General features: G+C 39.6%; 1 protein-coding gene across 2 annotated transcripts; it reads left to right on the forward strand.

Moving 5' to 3' along the window:
* The first annotated feature begins 3,560 nt into the window (after positions 1-3,560).
* On the forward strand, positions 3,561-14,914 carry Fbxo5 (F-box protein 5). Of its 2 annotated transcripts, none has more exons than XM_047558366.1 (5): positions 3,561-3,699; positions 10,141-10,852; positions 11,916-12,006; positions 13,038-13,220; positions 14,051-14,914. In XM_047558366.1, the coding sequence occupies exons 1-5, from the start codon at positions 3,588-3,590 to the stop codon at positions 14,300-14,302; spliced, it is 1,350 nt and encodes a 449-aa protein (XP_047414322.1). In that variant the 5' UTR covers positions 3,561-3,587; the 3' UTR covers positions 14,303-14,914. The 2 variants fall into 2 exon arrangements, with proteins under 2 accessions (XP_047414322.1, XP_047414323.1); XM_047558367.1 differs by lacking the exon at positions 3,561-3,699 and adding an exon at positions 4,255-4,375.
* Positions 14,915-19,256: the final 4,342 nt, after the last annotated feature.

Raw genomic sequence — 19,256 nt, forward strand, 5'->3', positions numbered from 1 at the left:
AGAATTAACTCTCTCCTGGGCTACTTTAATAGCCGCCTGACTTCTCCCTCCATCCTCCTGTATGCTCTACAATGCTGGCTGCACACAAATCACCACCAGATTCACCTGTACACAGAGTGAGGCTCTGATCTCAGCACTCCTTTGCTCAACACGTAATAGGTCCCCACTGCCAAATAAAACTACAGCTCTCAACTGTGCATACGATATATCCATGATTGGCAACCAGCTTCACTATGTACTCCCCTTTAGGGAGATGATTTTACATACCCACCTCCTTTATGCTCCATCAAATTAAAGGCCCTTGCATTTAAGCTTCCTCCATTTTGTTCTTTATACTGTAGATAGCCACCCTCCTCCAATTCTCTCAAGAGATATCCCCACAGCAGTGGTTCTCATTCAGAGGAGGCTTCACCCCCACCCCAGCCCCCAGGGAATTTCTGGCAATGTTTTCAATTATACCTTGGGAAGGTGAATTACAGACTAGTGATACAGAACACCCTGCAATACAAAGCACAGCCTCCACAAAAGAAAAAAAAATTATCTCGTCTAAAATGTTAATGGTGCCGATGTTGAGAAACCCTATCCTATGGATTACTCCCTTATCCTAGCATAGACTTCAACCTGTGTTCTATAAAAGTTTCCCACTGTATCTTCAAATATATTTGGTCCATCCAATGTTCTATTATAGCTTTATATTACTTATCCCTTCTTGCACTTCATGACTTTGTTTTTCAAAAGTATTTACTGTCTATTATGAAGGCAACCCACATAATAAGCAAGAAGTGTAGGTATACCATGTCCCAATTATTCCCACTACATCACCTCATAATGTCTTGTATGCACTAGGTCTGCAAAAAGCTGTTGATCATCAAGAATAAGGGCAATTCTCTGGGGACTTCATTTTGCATCTAAAACCCAACAACTCTGATGTTGATTTGCATCAAAAAAGGTATATGCTTTGATGATATTAACAAGTGCCATGAGCCTGTCAAGTATCAGTTAGGAATAATCAAGGCACAAATCAAATAATAAACTGAAAAGGAATGGGATAATTATGCCAACATGTAACTAAATATGCTTGGCTATATTACCTTATATTGTTAAAGTTTATTTTAATTTTTCTAATAATATATCAGTCTTTTGGGGGGGAGAGGGGACTGAACAAAACTTGTAAGAGGTGCTTAAGAGCCAAAGGTTATATTCCAGATGCTCAACTAGTTTAATGAGAACCCTTGCCCATTCTGAAATGTCCTATCTCTGCCCATATCTGAAAATAAGATGAATAACGATGATTTTAAAGTCAAAGAGGGAAGTAAAATGTGAAAACATAGTCAACAACCAAGGCCCCAGTAAATGTTCCATAGCATAACGGAGAAAGTTACATGGACTTTCTGAATCACATAATCCTAGTCTTCATGAGTTTGGTCCTTTGAATCCTTCCAAGTTCTCACCCTGTGAGGACAGTTTGTCAGAAATCCTCCCACCCTGCAGTTCTAGTTCCCAACAGTGAAGATTAACTTAAAAGCACAATCATCATAAAATGAAAATCGTGCCAACATTATTAATGAATTAACATTAGTTGCACAGTACATAAAAGAACTTCATATAGTTTAATATTCACTCAACAATTCCTGTGCTAAAATCCAAACATTCCCCTTAGAAAGAAGAAACTCTAAATTTTACAAGGAATCCTACAATACCCTACAGGATCTGGCTTCTCCCTACCTCTGGCCTCATTTTCTTCCACTCTCCTTGCTCATTGAGTTCTAGCCAGGCATTCTGGTCTTACCAGCTTATGTCTGCACTGCCAGCTCCACGTGTACATGATGGTTCAAAGCCTCAGAAATTGTCCCGACCCTCCAAAGTCCTTAACCTATGTCTCTCTCCTCCCCATTCATGATTCTTGGTTTTATATTTACTTATATTCTTGTCAATTGCTTTCCCATTTCCTGAAGGACGGAACTTTTGTCTTTGTAATCCAGTATTTCCAGGACCTACCACCAGGGCCAGGCTAGAAGGTGAGTGGGGCACATGCCTCTGATACAAAACTTAAGCGGCTGACTCAAGATTGATATTACTTTAATGCAACATTTAAAAAAATGAAAATGCAAAAAAAATTCAGTATGAATTAACTGTAAAAATTTTAGGCAAAGATGGATCCAGCCAGCACTTGCATGACTCATCCTAATGCGGGCCCTGCTTCACACGAACTGTGTGCACCAATTACCCTGAACACTAACTGAAAGCCAACTGCCAACCCTCCCTTCCTGAGACTGCAGGGAAGCAAAGGAGGGGAAACAGCAAAAGGCGGGGTCTTGGGTTTTTTGAAAGCATACATCCTGTGGCTTCACTGAAGGAGCCAAAACTGTGTCCAAGGAATGCATCCTCGCCACTTCGGCGCGTGTCCAAATACAAGTTCAGTACAATCTGTCAGCAAAGGTTTAACAATCATTACATCCATTCCTGCCATCACGAGAAAAAGCATTCACCTGGCCAGAGGGCTTCAGTTCAAGAAAGAGGTAATTTTATTTTTTTGAGCAGGACTAAGGTCTCTTGCATTCAGTCCACGAAGGAAAGAAAAAATCAGGAAGGCGTACATACAAAACCAGTACACTTAACGTCAGGGAAAAAAAATCAATGGTGGCTGAACAACTACAGCCGAAAATACACGTAAACGCACTGGCAAGGAGACAGAGACTTTGGCACTCGGACACGCCGGAAGGCCTGGACGTCAGGCTCCAGTCTCCCGCCAGCGCGGTTGGCCGCAGCGGCCCCGCCTCCGCAAGGGTCGCGCACCTATGCACCGCTACCTGCTCCGCGCCGGTTGCGCCCCACCCGCCCGGGAGGGAACGGCGGGGCACTCCAGCGCGCAAGCGCCAACCCGCCAAGTCGCCAGCCTCCCGCCAAAGGCGCCTGCGCAGAGGCATTCGGCGGGGGGAGGGGCAAAATTAGGAGGGAGAGGCGAGCGCGCCTAAATCCTAGAGAGGCGGGCTCCGCAGGGCTGGGGGGAGGGTTCGTCTTCCGGAAAGTCTGGATTCCCGGACGACCAGAGTTGCCGCTCACCGAACTCCCACTTGTTGAGACGATCGAAGAAAGTTGGATATCATTTGACCCGTCAGAGATCTTCAGACAAGCCAGAGTCGTTTTCTGGTTGATATTGGGACTTGCAGGAGGCCCGTTCCCAGGACGCCGGAGGGAAGTGTGGCGGGTGCACGCATGCGTGGTAGGCTCTCTCCACGTGCGGCTGGACCGCGGGCTCCCAGTCCTCTTAGGCCCCGCCCCAGCTGCAGCATCTTTTGGGACTTGTGGAACCGGCAGGATGGAAGGGGGTTGGGCTTCGCGACTCGGCCCCGCCTCGGCAGCATCCAATTGGGTGTGGGCGAGGGCGTCCCCTCCCACCGCCTTCCTATTGGTGCGCTTGTGCGAGCGACGCGCCTCATTGGGCCGCGCGGATTTGGGCACCAAATTCAAAGATTTTAAAAGTACCAGCTGGCGCCTTTTAAGAACTACAGCCTTGTGAAGCAGGCACTGGCTCAGCTGCAGGTTTGGCCGGAACTCCACCTGAGGCGGACCCCACGTCCACTGGCATGAGCTGGCGCCCTTGCAGCTGTGTCGCACGGCCTTTCTCCTGCTCTTGCAGCTCCTGCCCCTGCAGCTCCAGCCCGTTGACAGCCGCCGGGCGGCCTCATCGCCCAGACAGTGAGTGCGGGGAAGCTGAGCGGGGTAGCGCGCGTTCAGTTAGGGGTGCATGGTGAGGGGCGCAACCTGCGACTCCTGACCCTCCATCCCCCCGAGCCTGGTCGCGTGGCCACACGCAGGACCCCGGTGCGGGCGAGGTTCGCGATGGTTCTCAGGTCGGGGAGAGAGCACTCTGGGGTCCAGGACCGGAGGCCAGATGTGTTGGGGAGCGGTGGCCGCCCGCGGGGACCCGCCGCCCATGCGGAACCTGGGCTGAGCGGCGGGGAGGTGCGCGGTGCCGGACGGGCTGCGCCTTCCCGGGACGGTCTGCCCGCCCCACCCGCTTGAATGGGCGCCAAATGCCCCCTCCCCGCCCCCACGCGCGCTGGGGCTGACAGGCCGCGCGGGTCGCCGGGGCCGCCAGGTGCCTGCCCCCTGCCCCCTGCCCGCCAGCCTCTCCTGCATCCGCGCACACCTCACGGTCCAGGCCGGCTCCCGGTCCTCCTCCTGGGGCGGGCGGGCGGGCGGGCGCGGGAGATCAGCTCGCGGTGATCTCCCGCCTCCGGAGTCCCGCGCCCGCAGGGGCGGCCCACCCACCCCGCCGGATTTTCAGGGTCTCCTCCCTACTCCCGCCAAATGGGGAGGACCCCCCGCCGGCAATCGGACCAAGCTCCTTGGGGGACATCCAGACAAAAACGTCAGTTTTCTCCTTTTTTTGCTGTTTGCTCTGTAGCCCAATCTCAAGGCCTGGGTTCGAAAAGGAAGGGTTAAATTAAAGCACTTTTTAATAAAGACCTGTGAATTTATCTAGGGTATTTGGCCAATTTGTGAGAATTAAAGAAGTGATTTTTATTTCTCTGTAATCCCGAACAGCTATAGTCCTTTATTACAAAATTTGGGTAGAATGGCTTATTTTTATCTTATTTGTTGCTATCTCTAAATGAAATTCTAATGCATTTTACCTCACAAATGGTCCCAAATGAAAAAAAATAGTAAATCTGTATTGCACTGTTTGGTAATCTCTTTCATTAGAAAAGGAATCAAGTCGTGAAAGAGAAAAATAATTGTAACAGGTTAAAATATGTGCTTCTAAAAAATCCTGATTTGTAAGCTTCTCTTCGAAATTCTGAACCTTGATGTCTTCATGATGGGATTAACAAAATTTAATCCAGTTGTCTTAACTACTCTTCTGAAAATATTTGCTGCCTCCAAGGTTTTTTATTTCCCCCTACCTGTTTACAGGTGTGAGAAAACCAAATATTGCATCCAAATATTTTGAAAGAAGGCTTTCCTAAAATTTTCTGTTGAGGATTGTGACTCATTTGCAGCTTTGGCCACAAGTCTTGGCTCTCTCTTAAATCCTTAAGTAAAGGAATGACCATGTGTAGCCTTGGGCACATGGCGGGTTATCTATAGACATTGGAAACAGTGAAACTTAATTATTAACATTGAAAGAGGTATAAAGATTTTAAGCACTATAACCCAATTTAATTTCTAATATGGTGTGTCAGGTCTATATTGGAAAGTTAAATGGAAGGTCAAATATGTAGGGTTTATTATAATACTACTTTTTCATGATTGAACTCTGAGTCAAGAGGTTTTTTTTTTAATGCTCTATTTGGATGTCATTAGTATCTCTGTTTAGAGAAAATGAAAATAATGAAGGGCACTGTTCCAATCAACAAAGCTAGTCACGACTGGGCAGGAATTTTCTTTTGAACTTGGTTCTGCTTCCTAAGTGTACACTTTGGAGGCTATTTTACTGCTTTTAAATGTTCACGATTTGCAACTTGAGGAATATGAGGGGTTTGATTTATTGTGAATAATGTAAAAATAGTCTATTGATTAAAACTCGTTATGGAGACACTGCCATGCATTTAATCTAGTTTTCTTCCCCCCATTTTATGGATGAGGAAACAGACTTTGAGAAGTCATTGTCTTTCCCCAACTCAGTCAATAGGGCTGCATATCTTGGATAGCTCAAACCTTAAATCCTAGGCTGTTGTTATTCCACTTTCCCTAATCATCAACAACCAGTACATTAGCAAAGTAATTATGTCTTTATTCTCATACAAAAGACCTCGAATCTGTCCAGTTATTTTCATTTCCACTGCAGTCCCCAACTCTGGACTCCTATGATAAAATACTTTTACGATAAAAAACTTATCTAACTTACTAGCCTTCACTTTTATTTTCCTGCTGTCCATTCACCTCAGCTTCCAAAGATCTCAAAATGTAAACCAGATTTCTCTCCTTCACTTGGAACAGTGCAAAGGCCCAACCTACCCTTACAAGTCCTGTGAATGTTCCACTTCTCCAACATTATTTCTGAGTCATTCTTCCCATCTCACTAAGTTGTAGCACTATTAGTCCTTACTCTTTCTTGAACATTAAAATTTTACACTTGTCCTTGCTTCCTTGTGTTTCCCTGACTCTGGAATTCTAACAGATTTCTGAAAAGGCTTTCAGATTTAAGTAATGGATAAATGAATGAAGAGGCAGAACTGGACTCTTGACCCTATTTGCTAATTTTAAGAGGCTATAGAACCAAGTCATCTTCTCTGCCTTTCTGGATAGTATCAGATCAATTATGGATACATATATTTCCCAGGTAGTTTAGGAACACTTGACTTGATCATTGGAAAGTATCTGACTAGTTAAAGGCATGGGCTTAGCTTTTTACAGTTTACTTCTGCTTCCTTTCCTGTTGATGGCGGTATTTAATAAAGTATTGTTATGAAGATGAAAAATACATTACAGTCACTTCACATCTACAACCAGCATCCAGATTTTACTTTCTAATACTGTTCTCTGATAGAAACAATGAAGAGAATCCTGTAGAACCAAAAAATAAGGAATGTTCAAAAACCAAAATGATGCAAGTGTCATCTGCAGATTTGTCAAATGAACATCAGTGCCAACTGAGAGAGCTTGCAGTGTGAAAGCTGGAACAAGTTGAGCAAAAACTGAAATAGTATTGTATTATAATCCGAAATCCATGAGTCTGTACTGACAGAAATGGTTGAAAAAGAAGTGGGATAAAATAGATAAATCTGCAGAGAAATTCCAAATGATTTATGTATTTACTCTCCCTAAAAGAGATAGAACAGAACAGAAGTCGGCTCTTCTTTGAAGTATAAACTGTGTTTAGTGATTTCCCTTTTAAAGAGTATGATGCAGGAAAGGAACAAAAAGGATTAACTTTATGGTGAAAAGACCTGATCAGTTCAGCCTGGTGCTTAAGGTAAAGATTGGAAATAAGTTAGTATATTAATAACATTTATCCTCTATAGGATGTGATGACAGTTGTATTTTTACTTCTGTGTCTTTTTTCCTAAAAACCCACAACCCCAGATAACCATGACAAAAACAATGAACTTAAGGAAAGTCAGAAATTGACAAAGCCAAGGGGGGTCTATCAAAACATGACAATGTATCCTGGATGGGAACCTGGAACAGAAAAAAACCAACAGGTAGAAACTGAAACAACTAAAATGTAGATTTTAGTCATTAATAATGCATCAATATTGGTTCATTAATTCTGACATGTGCACCATAGTAACCTGAGGGTTGAATCCTGGTGCTTGGATGTATAGGAATTCTGTGCTATTCATATGAAAACACAAGAGCTGAGTGTGTAGGGCCCTCGGTTCAAGCCCAGCACCAGAGCCAAAAAAAAATGTTGACACAATATTGATGTTAGGGACAGATTCTAATCTTGGTCTTAAAGAATACTAGGAAACACTAATGTTTTTTTTATGTCTGTCTTCACTGTGTCAGGCACAGTACCGTCTGCTTGGTTGCATCATAAGCAATAGCAGTCATGTTAAGGAATTTACAGTAATCTTATGAATTTAAAATTGAGCTGTGAAGCAGGGTTTGACATGGTCTAAAAAAACCCTTCAAAAAATTAAATGAAATATGAAGCTTTACATGAATAGTAAATTAGGAGCTAACTAGACAAAGGCAGCTAAAAAGATACACTAGGCAGAGAAAAAAATATTATGCAAAACTCCTAGGATGGGAAAAATTATTGTTCCTAACAAACTGAAAAAAGGTTTCTTAAATGAGAGAAGAAATGTAAAAATGTTCCTTTGTGCCTTAAGTGAATATGTAGCTTCTTGCACCATAAATTCTGGCTTTTTCATCATGTTTCCAAAGCACCTCATTCCCAGGTGAGATAGTGGAAAGAGCACTGGATTTACAGTCAAGTGATCTGGCCTTCTTGACTGATGATCCAATCTTTTGCAATCTGCGTAGCTGGCTTCACTGTGCTGCATTATCAAAACCAGGGTAATAGGAACTCCCCATCCCACCTCAAGATTGTGAGGACCAATTGTTTGGGAACATTGGAAATTGAAAACTTTTAAACAAGTATAAAATATTTAAATCATTACTAGCTGTATTTTAAAGGACTGTCTATTTAAGGAATGCTGTTGAATAAAAGTGGTTCTATAGGACAGTCTTCCCAAATCTGGGTTCTGGAATAGGGACAGCCTTTGAAAAAGGAGTTCCTGGAGTCCAGCTCCACACCTATTTGCTTCAGGCACCTGAAGTAAAGGGTGTGCCTTTGATAGACTGCTTCTGCTTTTTTTATCCTCAGATAAATTGTGGTCCTATGTAAATCAAACAATTCTCCAGTTGAGGCAAGATTAGAGGGAAAAAACCTTTCTTGGTGTTTCTTACTCTTTGGAATAGAAGGAAACCACTTAATTTGTTCTTAGGTAAGGGTTAATTGGAAAGTTGTTTATGTGCTCATTATGGCCCTGACCTCTTAGTTAAAACAATTTTTAGGTTCAGATTAAGGTTTAGTGGGATACTAAAACGATAACTGTCACTCTCAAGCATTAGAAGTTAAAGGCAGACTCCCACCTACAAGTTTACTTGATAGAAAGGTATATTTGTACTTTGACTTAAAAAGTTTTGCTCAGTAAAACCGGTTAAATTAATATGGACAAATTACCAGTATTTTGTACATAATAAACAACTGGCTAGCATATACAATTGACTTACAGAATAAGTTTGCAGCCTATCTGTGATGGTAGATGGGGCACATGGGAAGGAAGTGACACTTCACCTGGCATTGAAGACTGGGGCTTTCTTGGCTGTGTCCTCATTGTTCCCCTGCTCATATATCTGCCTTCCAACAATGCTAAGCAATTATCCCGAACTCATGACTACCACATTCCCTCCCAGCTTTGTGGCTTCACTGAAGTTATCCTTCAATGAATAACCTTCCCGGCCCCTACTGCCTGACTGAAATCCTAATCATCCTTTAAAGCTGTAGTTTTCTACTTAGGAATAAGGGAAATGTTGCCATTTCCACCTTCCTTGGGCTGTTTGGAGATACTGGTAACTGAAGACATTTGTTCTTTGTTACACCTTGTGGCGGGGGGCTGCTACTGGTGTCCAAGGAGTAAAGGCTGCTGAACAGCCTACCATGTCTGAGCAGCACATAAGAGCAAGAATCTAGCAAGTAGAGATTGGGAAACCTTGCTTTAAAGCTGTCCTAAAATGCTGCCTTCCCCATTGTGTCTCAACTAGTATCTTAGGCTCTGATAATCACATAATAGCCCTGAAAAGACCTTTCACTTTCTAAGCTTAAGATTGAATCAGTAATTAGGGATTCTAATAATGAATAATGTTCAGAAATAATTACATGATTTGTTGATAATATTTTTTTTTCCTCTCACACTACTTATAACCAGTACGTTGTCTTAAGTTGTTTAAAGCAGCTGCACACACCTGCTGACCTACTCCCCTCAAGTTATTAAATATAGTTTTATAATGATTGGAGTGCCATGTTTATTTGTTAAGTCTTAATTCTGACTGGTAGCTGAAGTACTCTGATTCTTTGGTTAATTCGTCATGAAAAGTCTTTGCTCAGTAATTAAATATAGTAATATTTCTAGCACATTTAAACCAGATATAGAGAGGTGTCCCTATGCTTATCCCTTAGGTACACAAACACTTTAAATGTGTCACAGTCACCTAGAGCCTGTCAGAATAAAAGTTGGAGATGAGAACTGGGAGTTCAGGTAACTTTAGCATATGAATGTTTAAAGTCCAGAGAAGAAACACGGATTCTAGAAGCATTTGTGATTACTTTAAGGATCATTTTAACTTTGGACCCTACTCTTTTGTTGTATCATATTCCTCATTTGTTCCATAAGTTCAGATGTATATGGTCCCTTTTCTGACTTTTTTACTTAATCAAATGTAGATTCTAAACAAATTTTACATATATATAGATCCAGAAGCAATCTGTTCTGAAATCTTCAAGAATATGTATATGTCCATAAGATTTAAATAATATTTCTACATGTATTATATCTCCATTAAATTTGGATAATTTCACAGCTTTGTAGGCAGTACATAGTGCTAAGAGAATGCAAAGTCATTGAATCTTGCATATTCCAATGTAAATTTTGCAATTAAGAAGTAAATATGTTCTTTTTGTAGGTTGTAAAGAAGGTTTCCCTCTTTCTGACAAAATGAAGTGTGATTTTAATTGTAACCATGTTCATTCTGAATCGAAACCAGTAAAACCTGATGAGAGTGGAAGGCAAGGCTCCTACACTCCTGCATATGTGGACGGTTCTTGTAAAGACTGCATTAAAGACTGTGAAAGGTTGTCATACATTGGGTCACCAGTTGTGAGCACAAGGACTAAAGAACTTGAACCTAAAAGCAAACCCTTGCATAACAAAGAAAATCAACATGTACAACAAACACTTAATAGTTCCAATGAAATAGAAGAATTGGAGACCAGTAGACTTTATGAAGACAGTGGATATTCCTCATTTACTCAGCAAAGTGTCCTCAGCGAATATGAAGAGGGTAGCCTTACACTTGAGGAAAATTTCAGAAACAGCCCACAGTCCTGCCTGCTACAGACACAAAGCCCAGAATATCCCAACAAAAACTTGCTGCCAGTTCTTCATTTTGAAAAAGTGGTTTGTTCAACATTAAAAAAGAATGCCAAGCGAAATCCTAAAATAGATCGAGAAATGCTGAAGGAAATTATATCCAATGGAAATTTTAGACTCCAGAATATAATTGGCAGGAAAATGGGCCTAGAATGTGTAGATATCCTCGGTGAACTCTTCCGAAGGGGACTCAGGCATCTTCTAGCAAATATTTTGACACAGCTCAGTGATATGGACTTAATCAAGTAAGTATTATTGCTTTGAGTACATGAGTGTAATCTGCACATTTTTGTTAGATGACTCAGTTCTGTCAGCTGATACAAAGACTAATGTTTAATTGAAATAATGACTTGATTGCTAGTGTTTCGCTACCTGTGTGCCCCTGAGATGAAAGAAGTATGCATTTAATGTTGTCATTTTGAATTTCATGTTCACTGTTAGAAAACTGTGTTTCTATTAGTTTGGCATCTTTTGTTTCTTTTAGTTCTGAAATTTCTAATGTATTAGTTATGTCTTTTGAAATCAACTATAAAAGCCTAGTTCCAGTCTGTGGCTTTAATACGCCTCATTATTTTTTGCCACACTTAGTGTACAAAATCAGTTGGTCTTTAGATTTTTTTTTTAAGTAGGTCCTCCTGGGTTTGATAATGATGACATTTTAAACAAGTATTATTGTTGACTGAATATATATATATACACACACACACACACACACACACATATACTTTTTTTTTAAGTTGTAGGTGGATATAATACCTTTATTTTATTTTAATGTGGTGCTGAGGATTGAACCCAGGGCCTCACATGTGCTAGGCAAGCGCTCCACCACTGAGCCACAACCGTAGCTCAGCTAGCTTCTTAAAGGCTAATCATTATCACAGATTGTACCCTTTTCTGTTAGCATAATGGGTTTTCAAATAGATTTCTGTTAATAGTGGTATGTCCTAGAGTACTTTGAAATGTGTCCATGGTATCATATATACAATGATAGCTACTTATTTAGTGTTCACAGATATTATTAAAATACAAAACAGTGATCCTTAACCTGGATATACTAGAATTACTGGATGAGGAGCTATTGAAAAATATAGAAACCTGAGGCCCATTTTAGACCAGTTAAACCCAAATGACTAGCCCCGGGCATCCATCCTTAAGACTCAAGTGCCTAAAACAATTCTAATGGATAGTTAGATATGAAAAACACTGTTAAGATAAATTTCATTTATACACTTAATGTTTCTCTACTATATCTATTTTAGCATCTTTGTGGTGCTTTAATCATTTATTTTATGATCACTTTTTTTCCAGTATGTCAAAAGTGAGCACAGCTTGGAAGAAGATTCTAGAAGATGATAAGGGGACATTCCAGCTGTATAATAAGGCTATGCAAAGAATTACTGTAAGTCTTTGCAATTGGTGTTTTCTTTTTAAAATACACTGCTACTGCTCTTACCTTTATTAATAAAGGAGAAATAGGAAAGAAAAAAGATAATCTAGAAACCCTTTCCCAAAAGGAAAAATGCTTTGCAAATAATTTTAGCCTTTCAATGGAACTGATTAAGAAACGAAATTCAAAAAATTTAAGAGAAAGGAATGCCACCTCAGTTATTTATTTATTGAGTTCCCCCTAGGATTCTATGAATGCCCAAAGTATTAAGGGAGAAATAACTAAGTTTTCAGATACTGAGAGTTGACCATCTAGCCAATCTTGGAGACAGATTTGGAAATCTATTGTAGTTACACTTCTTAGTTACTAAGAAATAAGGACTATAAAAACTATATTTTTCTTGCCAAAAAACAACCAGTAATATCAACATATGGAAGATTCTTACTGTGGAAGGGAAATATGTTTACTTTTCTAAAATACTTGGTAACTGTAGATGTGTCTAAGAATCAAGATCAGTGCATGATTTAAAGCTCAGGCCTTAGAACTGGACAGGGTTAGGTATAAAATTTTGGTGCTACTACTAAATAAATGACTATAGAAGTATTGCCTAAATTCTCCACGTTGGAATTCCTTACTGGTATTAATGAAAACTCTAGTATAAAAGACTATAAAATCTGTTCATAATACTGTGGTGACACTTAAGTGTGGCTACTGCCATCTACTGATGATAGGAAGAATGACCATTTGTTCTGTCATTACTTTGACATTGGTTAGTTATAAATCATATATTAAACAAATGCCACATAGACTGCACAGGTAAGGTGATTTCTCAGTTTGTGACTCACGCTTTCTGTCAAGAGTTAGGCTTTAAAATTCTGAATAGTTACTGTGGCTGTGTTTAAGCACATGCAGTTACATTAGATAGGACTAAATTCACACATTCTTGTTTGACCTTTCCTAATGTGTGCAAATATAAGTGATTGACTGTTGAACTGATATAGCAAAGAAAATATTGTAACCCCTGTTAAAATTTTTTTAATTAGGAAAACAGCATTAAGTTTTCACCACATGCTTCAACCAGAGAATATGTTATGTTTAGAACCGCATTAGCTTCAGTTCAAAAATCTGCAGTGCATGGTCCTCCCTCCAAAAGTGCTCAAACCAAGTTATCCAGTCAACGTGATCAGAAAAGTTCTGCTTACAGTCGACACAATGAATTCTCTGAGGTAACTTTATTTTAATCAACAAATTAGAAACATGGGGGTTTATTTTGTTTAAAAGTTTTAAAGTAAGAAATAGAAAAGGACTTTCAAGGTCAAAATTAGTATTTAATAATGACTAATGTATTCTCTTCCAAATTGGGGCACCTGATGTTGATGTTCATTTAAATTTTAATTGTATCATCATTAGAATTATTAGGGAATTAGTAGAGTTCCTCTCCTCTCTTCATTTCACTCTCAAAAATGGATTTAAAACTTATAAAATTAGTCAGTGGTGCATTTTGTAACTGAGGAAAGAACTAAGTCATAAAAGCCTGACTTTCAGAAATCAAAAGCTTCTTATACCTTCAGATCACAGGGTGATAGGTACTAAAAGTTGTGCTTGAAAATGGATAATTTTGCAAGCTTAATTTAGAAAATCATAATCAAGTACACAATTTGAAATAAAATGGAAAATAGCTACTTAAAAAATAAATGGCATATAATATAGTAGGTGCTTTTTAAAAGAACTCAAGATAAGAGATCACCCAACTCGGTGAAGCTAGGAAGGCTTCATAGAAATGGTGGCATTTAAGTTGGACATTGATGTGCAAGTAACCTTCAGTGTCTACTTAATGCCTTAGCCTGAGGCAAAAGGCAGTAAATCTAAGAGCAGCCATGGCCCTTGGACCCCCTGACGAGTAATGCTGTCACCCACTGAATAGTGGTCTCCTTAAGGGAAGGAAGTCTTATGTGTGACGGTAGTGCTTTAAGTATGTGTGGGGGAACGGGTATCCTTCTTGCTTACTAACTAAATTACATTCAGTCCTTACTAAAAATCAATCTGCTTCTTTTAGGTTGCCAAGACTTTGAAAAAGAACGAGAGTCTCAAAGCCTGTATTCGCTGCAAGTCACCTGCGAAATACGATTGCTATTTACAGCGAGCAACCTGCAGAAGGGAAGGCTGTGGATTCGATTATTGTACAAGGTGTCTTTGTGATTATCATTCCACCAAAGACTGTTTAAATGGCAAGCTCCTAAAAGCCAGTTGTAAAGTGGGTCCTCTTCCTGGTACTAAAAAAAGTAAAAAGAATTTACAGAGATTGTGATCTGTTATTAAATCAATTGTGAATGTCCATGAGGGTTAGAAAATGTTAGGTTTTAATCTTACCCCACAAAAAAAGAAATGGTGGTGATTTTTCCCATTTTATGTTGAAATCAATGTGTCTGGGATTTTTTTTTTTCCCAGTAAATAGAGAACACAAAACTCTTAAAATACTTTACAACTTAATGTGAAAAAGCTTAAAATTCTCAGTGCAGAACATAAAATTTAAGTATTTTAAGAAAAGAGGAAAACTGCATAATTATCTGATGTTTGTGATTTAAGAGAGAAAATAAAATTGATTGTTTTAGGATAAAGGGAAGCTATGTAATTTTACCTAGACGATCTTAAATATAAATCTGGTTTGCTATCTGCTAGCATTCGAGACATCTTGCTTCACTAAATGAATACCAATTTATCAATTTTTGGAGTCTATTAATTTAAATGTTTAACTTTCCTTAACCATTTTTTCAGTGTATATATTTCTCACGAATCTGTCCTTTGTAAAATTGTGACATTTTCCTTGTTGGTTTTAATATTTTTGTATATGTGTAAATATTTCTGTATTTTTATGTGTCAAAGTAAAAAAATAATGTCTATACCTATGAATAAATTTTGTTATGAATAAAATTGTTACAAGCTTAATAATATCTGCCTTATGTTATTATGAATATCTTAATCCTAGAAATAACTCGATTGGGAAGTTGTAATAGACTTCACTTGATTAATTTACCCCAATGGTGAAACTTCTTTTTTATGCAGCTTTATTGAAGTAAAACCGATAGCAGTCTAGAGTGTGTGGTGTTGAAGTGCCTAAGGAGCGCGGCGTCACCCCAAGAGCATGGCCCTTCCCTGCGCTTCCTCTGCTGCCTTGTGCTTCCTCCTGTCAGTGCCCAGGCCTGACTGATCTGTTTTCCGTCGTGTTAGTTCGCCTTTTCAAGAACTCGATACAAATGGAATCAAACTGCGTTCTTGGTGTGTGTGCTTTTCACTGAACACGATTTCGAGATGCATCCAAGTGGATGTGCCGGAAGTCCATTCCCTATTAAGCACTATGCTGTTGGATTTGCCAGTTTTATTCGCCTCTTGTTAATGAATGTTTGGCTCCCCCCATCTTTTTTGGAGTTGGCGGGGGTAGCAGTAATTGAGCTCAGGGGCGCTGCACCCCTGCTTTGAACTCGTGATCTTCCAGCCTCAGACTCCCAAGCTGCTGGGTTTACAGGCCTGCGCCACCATGCCTGGCTGTTTTTCTAGATAAGTTTCTGTAAACGTTTCTAGACAAGTCTATAAACAGTTGTTTTCATTTCTCTTCTGTGAATGTGAGCAGAATAGCTAGATTATATACAAAGTGTCACATTCAGCTTTTTAAAAGGGTGTCAGTGTTTTCCGAAGTACCATCTATTCATGTTATTTGGCTTCATACATTTTCTTTGGTGATGTGTTTACTTAAATAATTCATTGTTTTTTACTGAGATCTGAGAATATATATTCTGTTACAAGAGCTTTATCACGATGGGCCTTGTCTCTTAGTGTCTGGAAAAATTTTGTTTTTATGAAATCCAAATGATTATAGTTTTCTTTTCTGGGTCATGCTTTTGGTGTTTTGTCTAAAATTTTCCTAGTATAAGAGCATAATGATTTTTCTTCTATGTTTTCTTCAAGACGTTTTACAGTCTTCAATTTTACACTTAGGTTTATGATCCATCTGCAGTTTTGAATATGGTGGGAGCCATGGATTGACACCTTGTTCCTATACCATTTGTAGACAAAGCTGCTCTTTGTTCACTGAGTTGCATCTCAAACTCCCATATCACACTGCCTTCGTAACTTTAAAATTGGGCAATGATGGTCCTTTATTTTTCTTCAGAAAAAAAAAAAATTCACTGTTGTGTTTCTGGGATGTCCATTCTGTTGCGTTTCTGTGTAAATTTTATAATCAGCTTTACCATGTACCAGAAATGCGGGATGGTTCTTGGTCGAGATTGTAACAAATCAATACAGGGAGTATTGACAACATGGGGTTTTCCAACCCAGGAACACAGTAATTCTGATTCACATGTTTCAAGATTTCTTTTAGCAATGCTTTATCTTTTCATTATATACATTTGTGTCAGATTTATCCATTTCATGTTTTTATGCTACTGTAAATGACAGTTTGATTTTTGATGATCTGTTGCTAATATATTGAAATGCAGTGTTTTTTTATGTTGACTTGTTATCCTGCAACCTTGCTAAATGCAATTAGTTATAATTTAGTCTACCAGATTTTCTGTGTAAATGATCTTCTAAAAAAATTGTCATTTTCTTATTTTAGTCTGTATACCTACATTTTGACAAATTTACTGGCTAAAACCTCTGGTAAAATGTTCAATAGAAATAACAAAGGAGAACTTTTTAATTTTATTTATTAACTTATTGGTACCAGGTTTGAACTCAGGGACGCTTAACCACTGAGCCACAGCCCTAACCCTTTTTATTTTTTATTTAGAGATGTGATCTCACTAAGTTGCTTAGGACCTCTGTAAGTTGCTAAGGCTGACCTCAAACATGAGATCCTCCTGCCTCAGCCTCCTGAGTCATTGGGATTATAGGTGTGTGCCACTGTACCTGGCTTCATTTCTAAAGTGAAGAGGAAATAGAGTAGGAAGGCAAGAGAAAATCTGAAATACTTTAGAACACAGGAGAGGCAGGAGAAAGGCAACAGATAACGGCAGTAATGAGGGAGGAATAAAAAAAATCTTAAAAAGTAGGAGAGGAAATACAAAAATGCAGCTACTATTGGGGGAAGAGAGTGAAGAAGCTGCCAAAGAAGGAGAAAAATCAAGGTACAAAAAAATAAATGTAAGATCAAAACCACTCAAGGGCTGGGGCTGTAGCTCTGGTAGAGTGCCTCACATGTGCGATGTACTTGGTTCCACCCTCAGCACCACATAAAAAGTAAATAATATAAAGTTATTGTGTCCATCTACAACAAAAGAAAAAGATGATTGTTTTCACTGGATGCAGAAAAGCATTTCACAAATTAAACACCCTTTCATGAGTAAAAATCAGCAAATCAGGTAAAGAAGGATGTAAGCATCCTTTCATGATAAAACAACTCAACAGCTGGGCGCGGCCCTGTCTGCCTGTAATCCCAGCAACTTGGGAGGCTGAGGCAGGAGGATTACAGATTCGAGTCCAACCTCAGCAGCTTAGCAAGGCCGCAAGCAACTTAGTGAGACACTGTCTCAGTGAAAAATGAGAAAGGGCTAGGGATGTGGTAAAGTGGTCCTGGGTTCAATCCCCAGTTTAAAAAAAAAAAAAAATCCAAAAAAAATAGGTATAGATAAGCTAAGCAGAAGTCTTCTCACACTTTGGCTGTACTAATTAAGACTGAGAATATCTGGTCTGGAACTCTGAGATATGGAATTGATTGGCCTGGAATTGACACTGGCTTAAGTACAGGGTTATAAGCCACCATGTTGTAGAAAGTGCTCAATAAAAACAACTCACTTTCCCAAGCCAAAATAGGTTTGATCTGGTCTGATCACAAGGATTTTAAGCCTTCTGTATCAGGGAGCATGTATAATTTAGAGATGTATTTTACTATGATATATGGTATTTTAAAAAATTATTTTTTATTGAACGTCACAGTACTAGCCAAAGCTTACTAGAAATTTTTTCTTCATATTCCAGCATCTACTATATACATTGAATGAAAGCGAACTCTATTTCATAAGATTCCTTTGTTGGTTCACGTTTTGGTGAGAATACATACGACGTTCAGAAGGACCTTTAAAGGGACCTTGGCCAAAGGACTCTGAGCTGGGCGGCCAGCTCCGAATGACCTTTCCATGGCTTCTCTGGTCAAGCCAATGAGAAGTCTGTACTCTCATGCAGTCATTCCTGGCTATCCTAGTAGAGTGTGAAGCTGACTAGTATTTTTGATCAGTTGGAATGACATTTAATGGCAGAGGCAGCTTCATTGAGGTCTTTGCCTAATAAAGTTAAAGTTTGGCAGTCCCAGAGTAGCTCCGTGGTTGCTTGCAGAGGGGTGGGGCTTTTAGTGTTTCTGCTAAAATGTTGATGTGCTCATATGCTTTCAAACTTCCATATCCTCTCACTGAAGCAAATGCTGTGTCAACCTGGAAGCACCGAAGCCTGCTTGCTGTTAGCGGAGGGCCGTTTGGATTGCTTTCTGGCACCCAGAGTTCAGCACTTCCATGTCCTCTGTCTGGGAAGTTTGTCATACAACTTGAGGACCTGCCATAAAGACTGCATATAAGGACAAAATGGTGGTGCCTTACTAAAGCAGTGTCTTATACTTATTTTTTTTATTTTTTTTATTTTTTATTTTTACAGATTGCATTTTGATTTTTTGTACATCATTTCGTTTCTATGGTTGCACATGATGTAGAGTCACACCATTCGAGTAATCATACATGTACATAGGGTAATGATGTCTGTCTCATTCCACCATCTTTCATACCCCTGCCCCCTCCTCCCTCTTATTTCCCTCTATGTAATCTAAAGTTCCTCCTTTCTTCTCTTGCCCCCCCCGCGACCCCCATTATGTATCATCATCCACTTATCAGGGAAAATATTCGGCCTTTGGTTTTTTGGAATTGGCTTATTTCACTTAGCATGATATTCTCCAATTCCATCCGTTTATCTGCAAATGCCATAATATTATTCTTTGTTATGGCTACATAATATTCCATTGTGGGGCTGGGGAGAGAGCTCAGTTGGTAGAGTGCTTGCCTTGCAAGCACAAGGCCCTGGGTTCGATCCCCAGCACTGCAAAAAAAGTATTCCATTGTGTATATATACCACAGTTTCTTTATCCATTCATCCGTTGAAGGGTATCTAGGTTGGTTCCACAACCTAGTTAACCTGGAAATCCATATGCACTAAAATGAAATTAAACCTCTCCCTCTCACCCTGCACAAAACTCAACTCAAAATGGATCAAGGACTTAGGAA

This window comes from Sciurus carolinensis, chromosome 7 (genome assembly GCF_902686445.1).
Source record: "Sciurus carolinensis chromosome 7, mSciCar1.2, whole genome shotgun sequence".
In the NCBI taxonomy this organism is placed as follows: domain Eukaryota; kingdom Metazoa; phylum Chordata; class Mammalia; order Rodentia; family Sciuridae; genus Sciurus; species Sciurus carolinensis.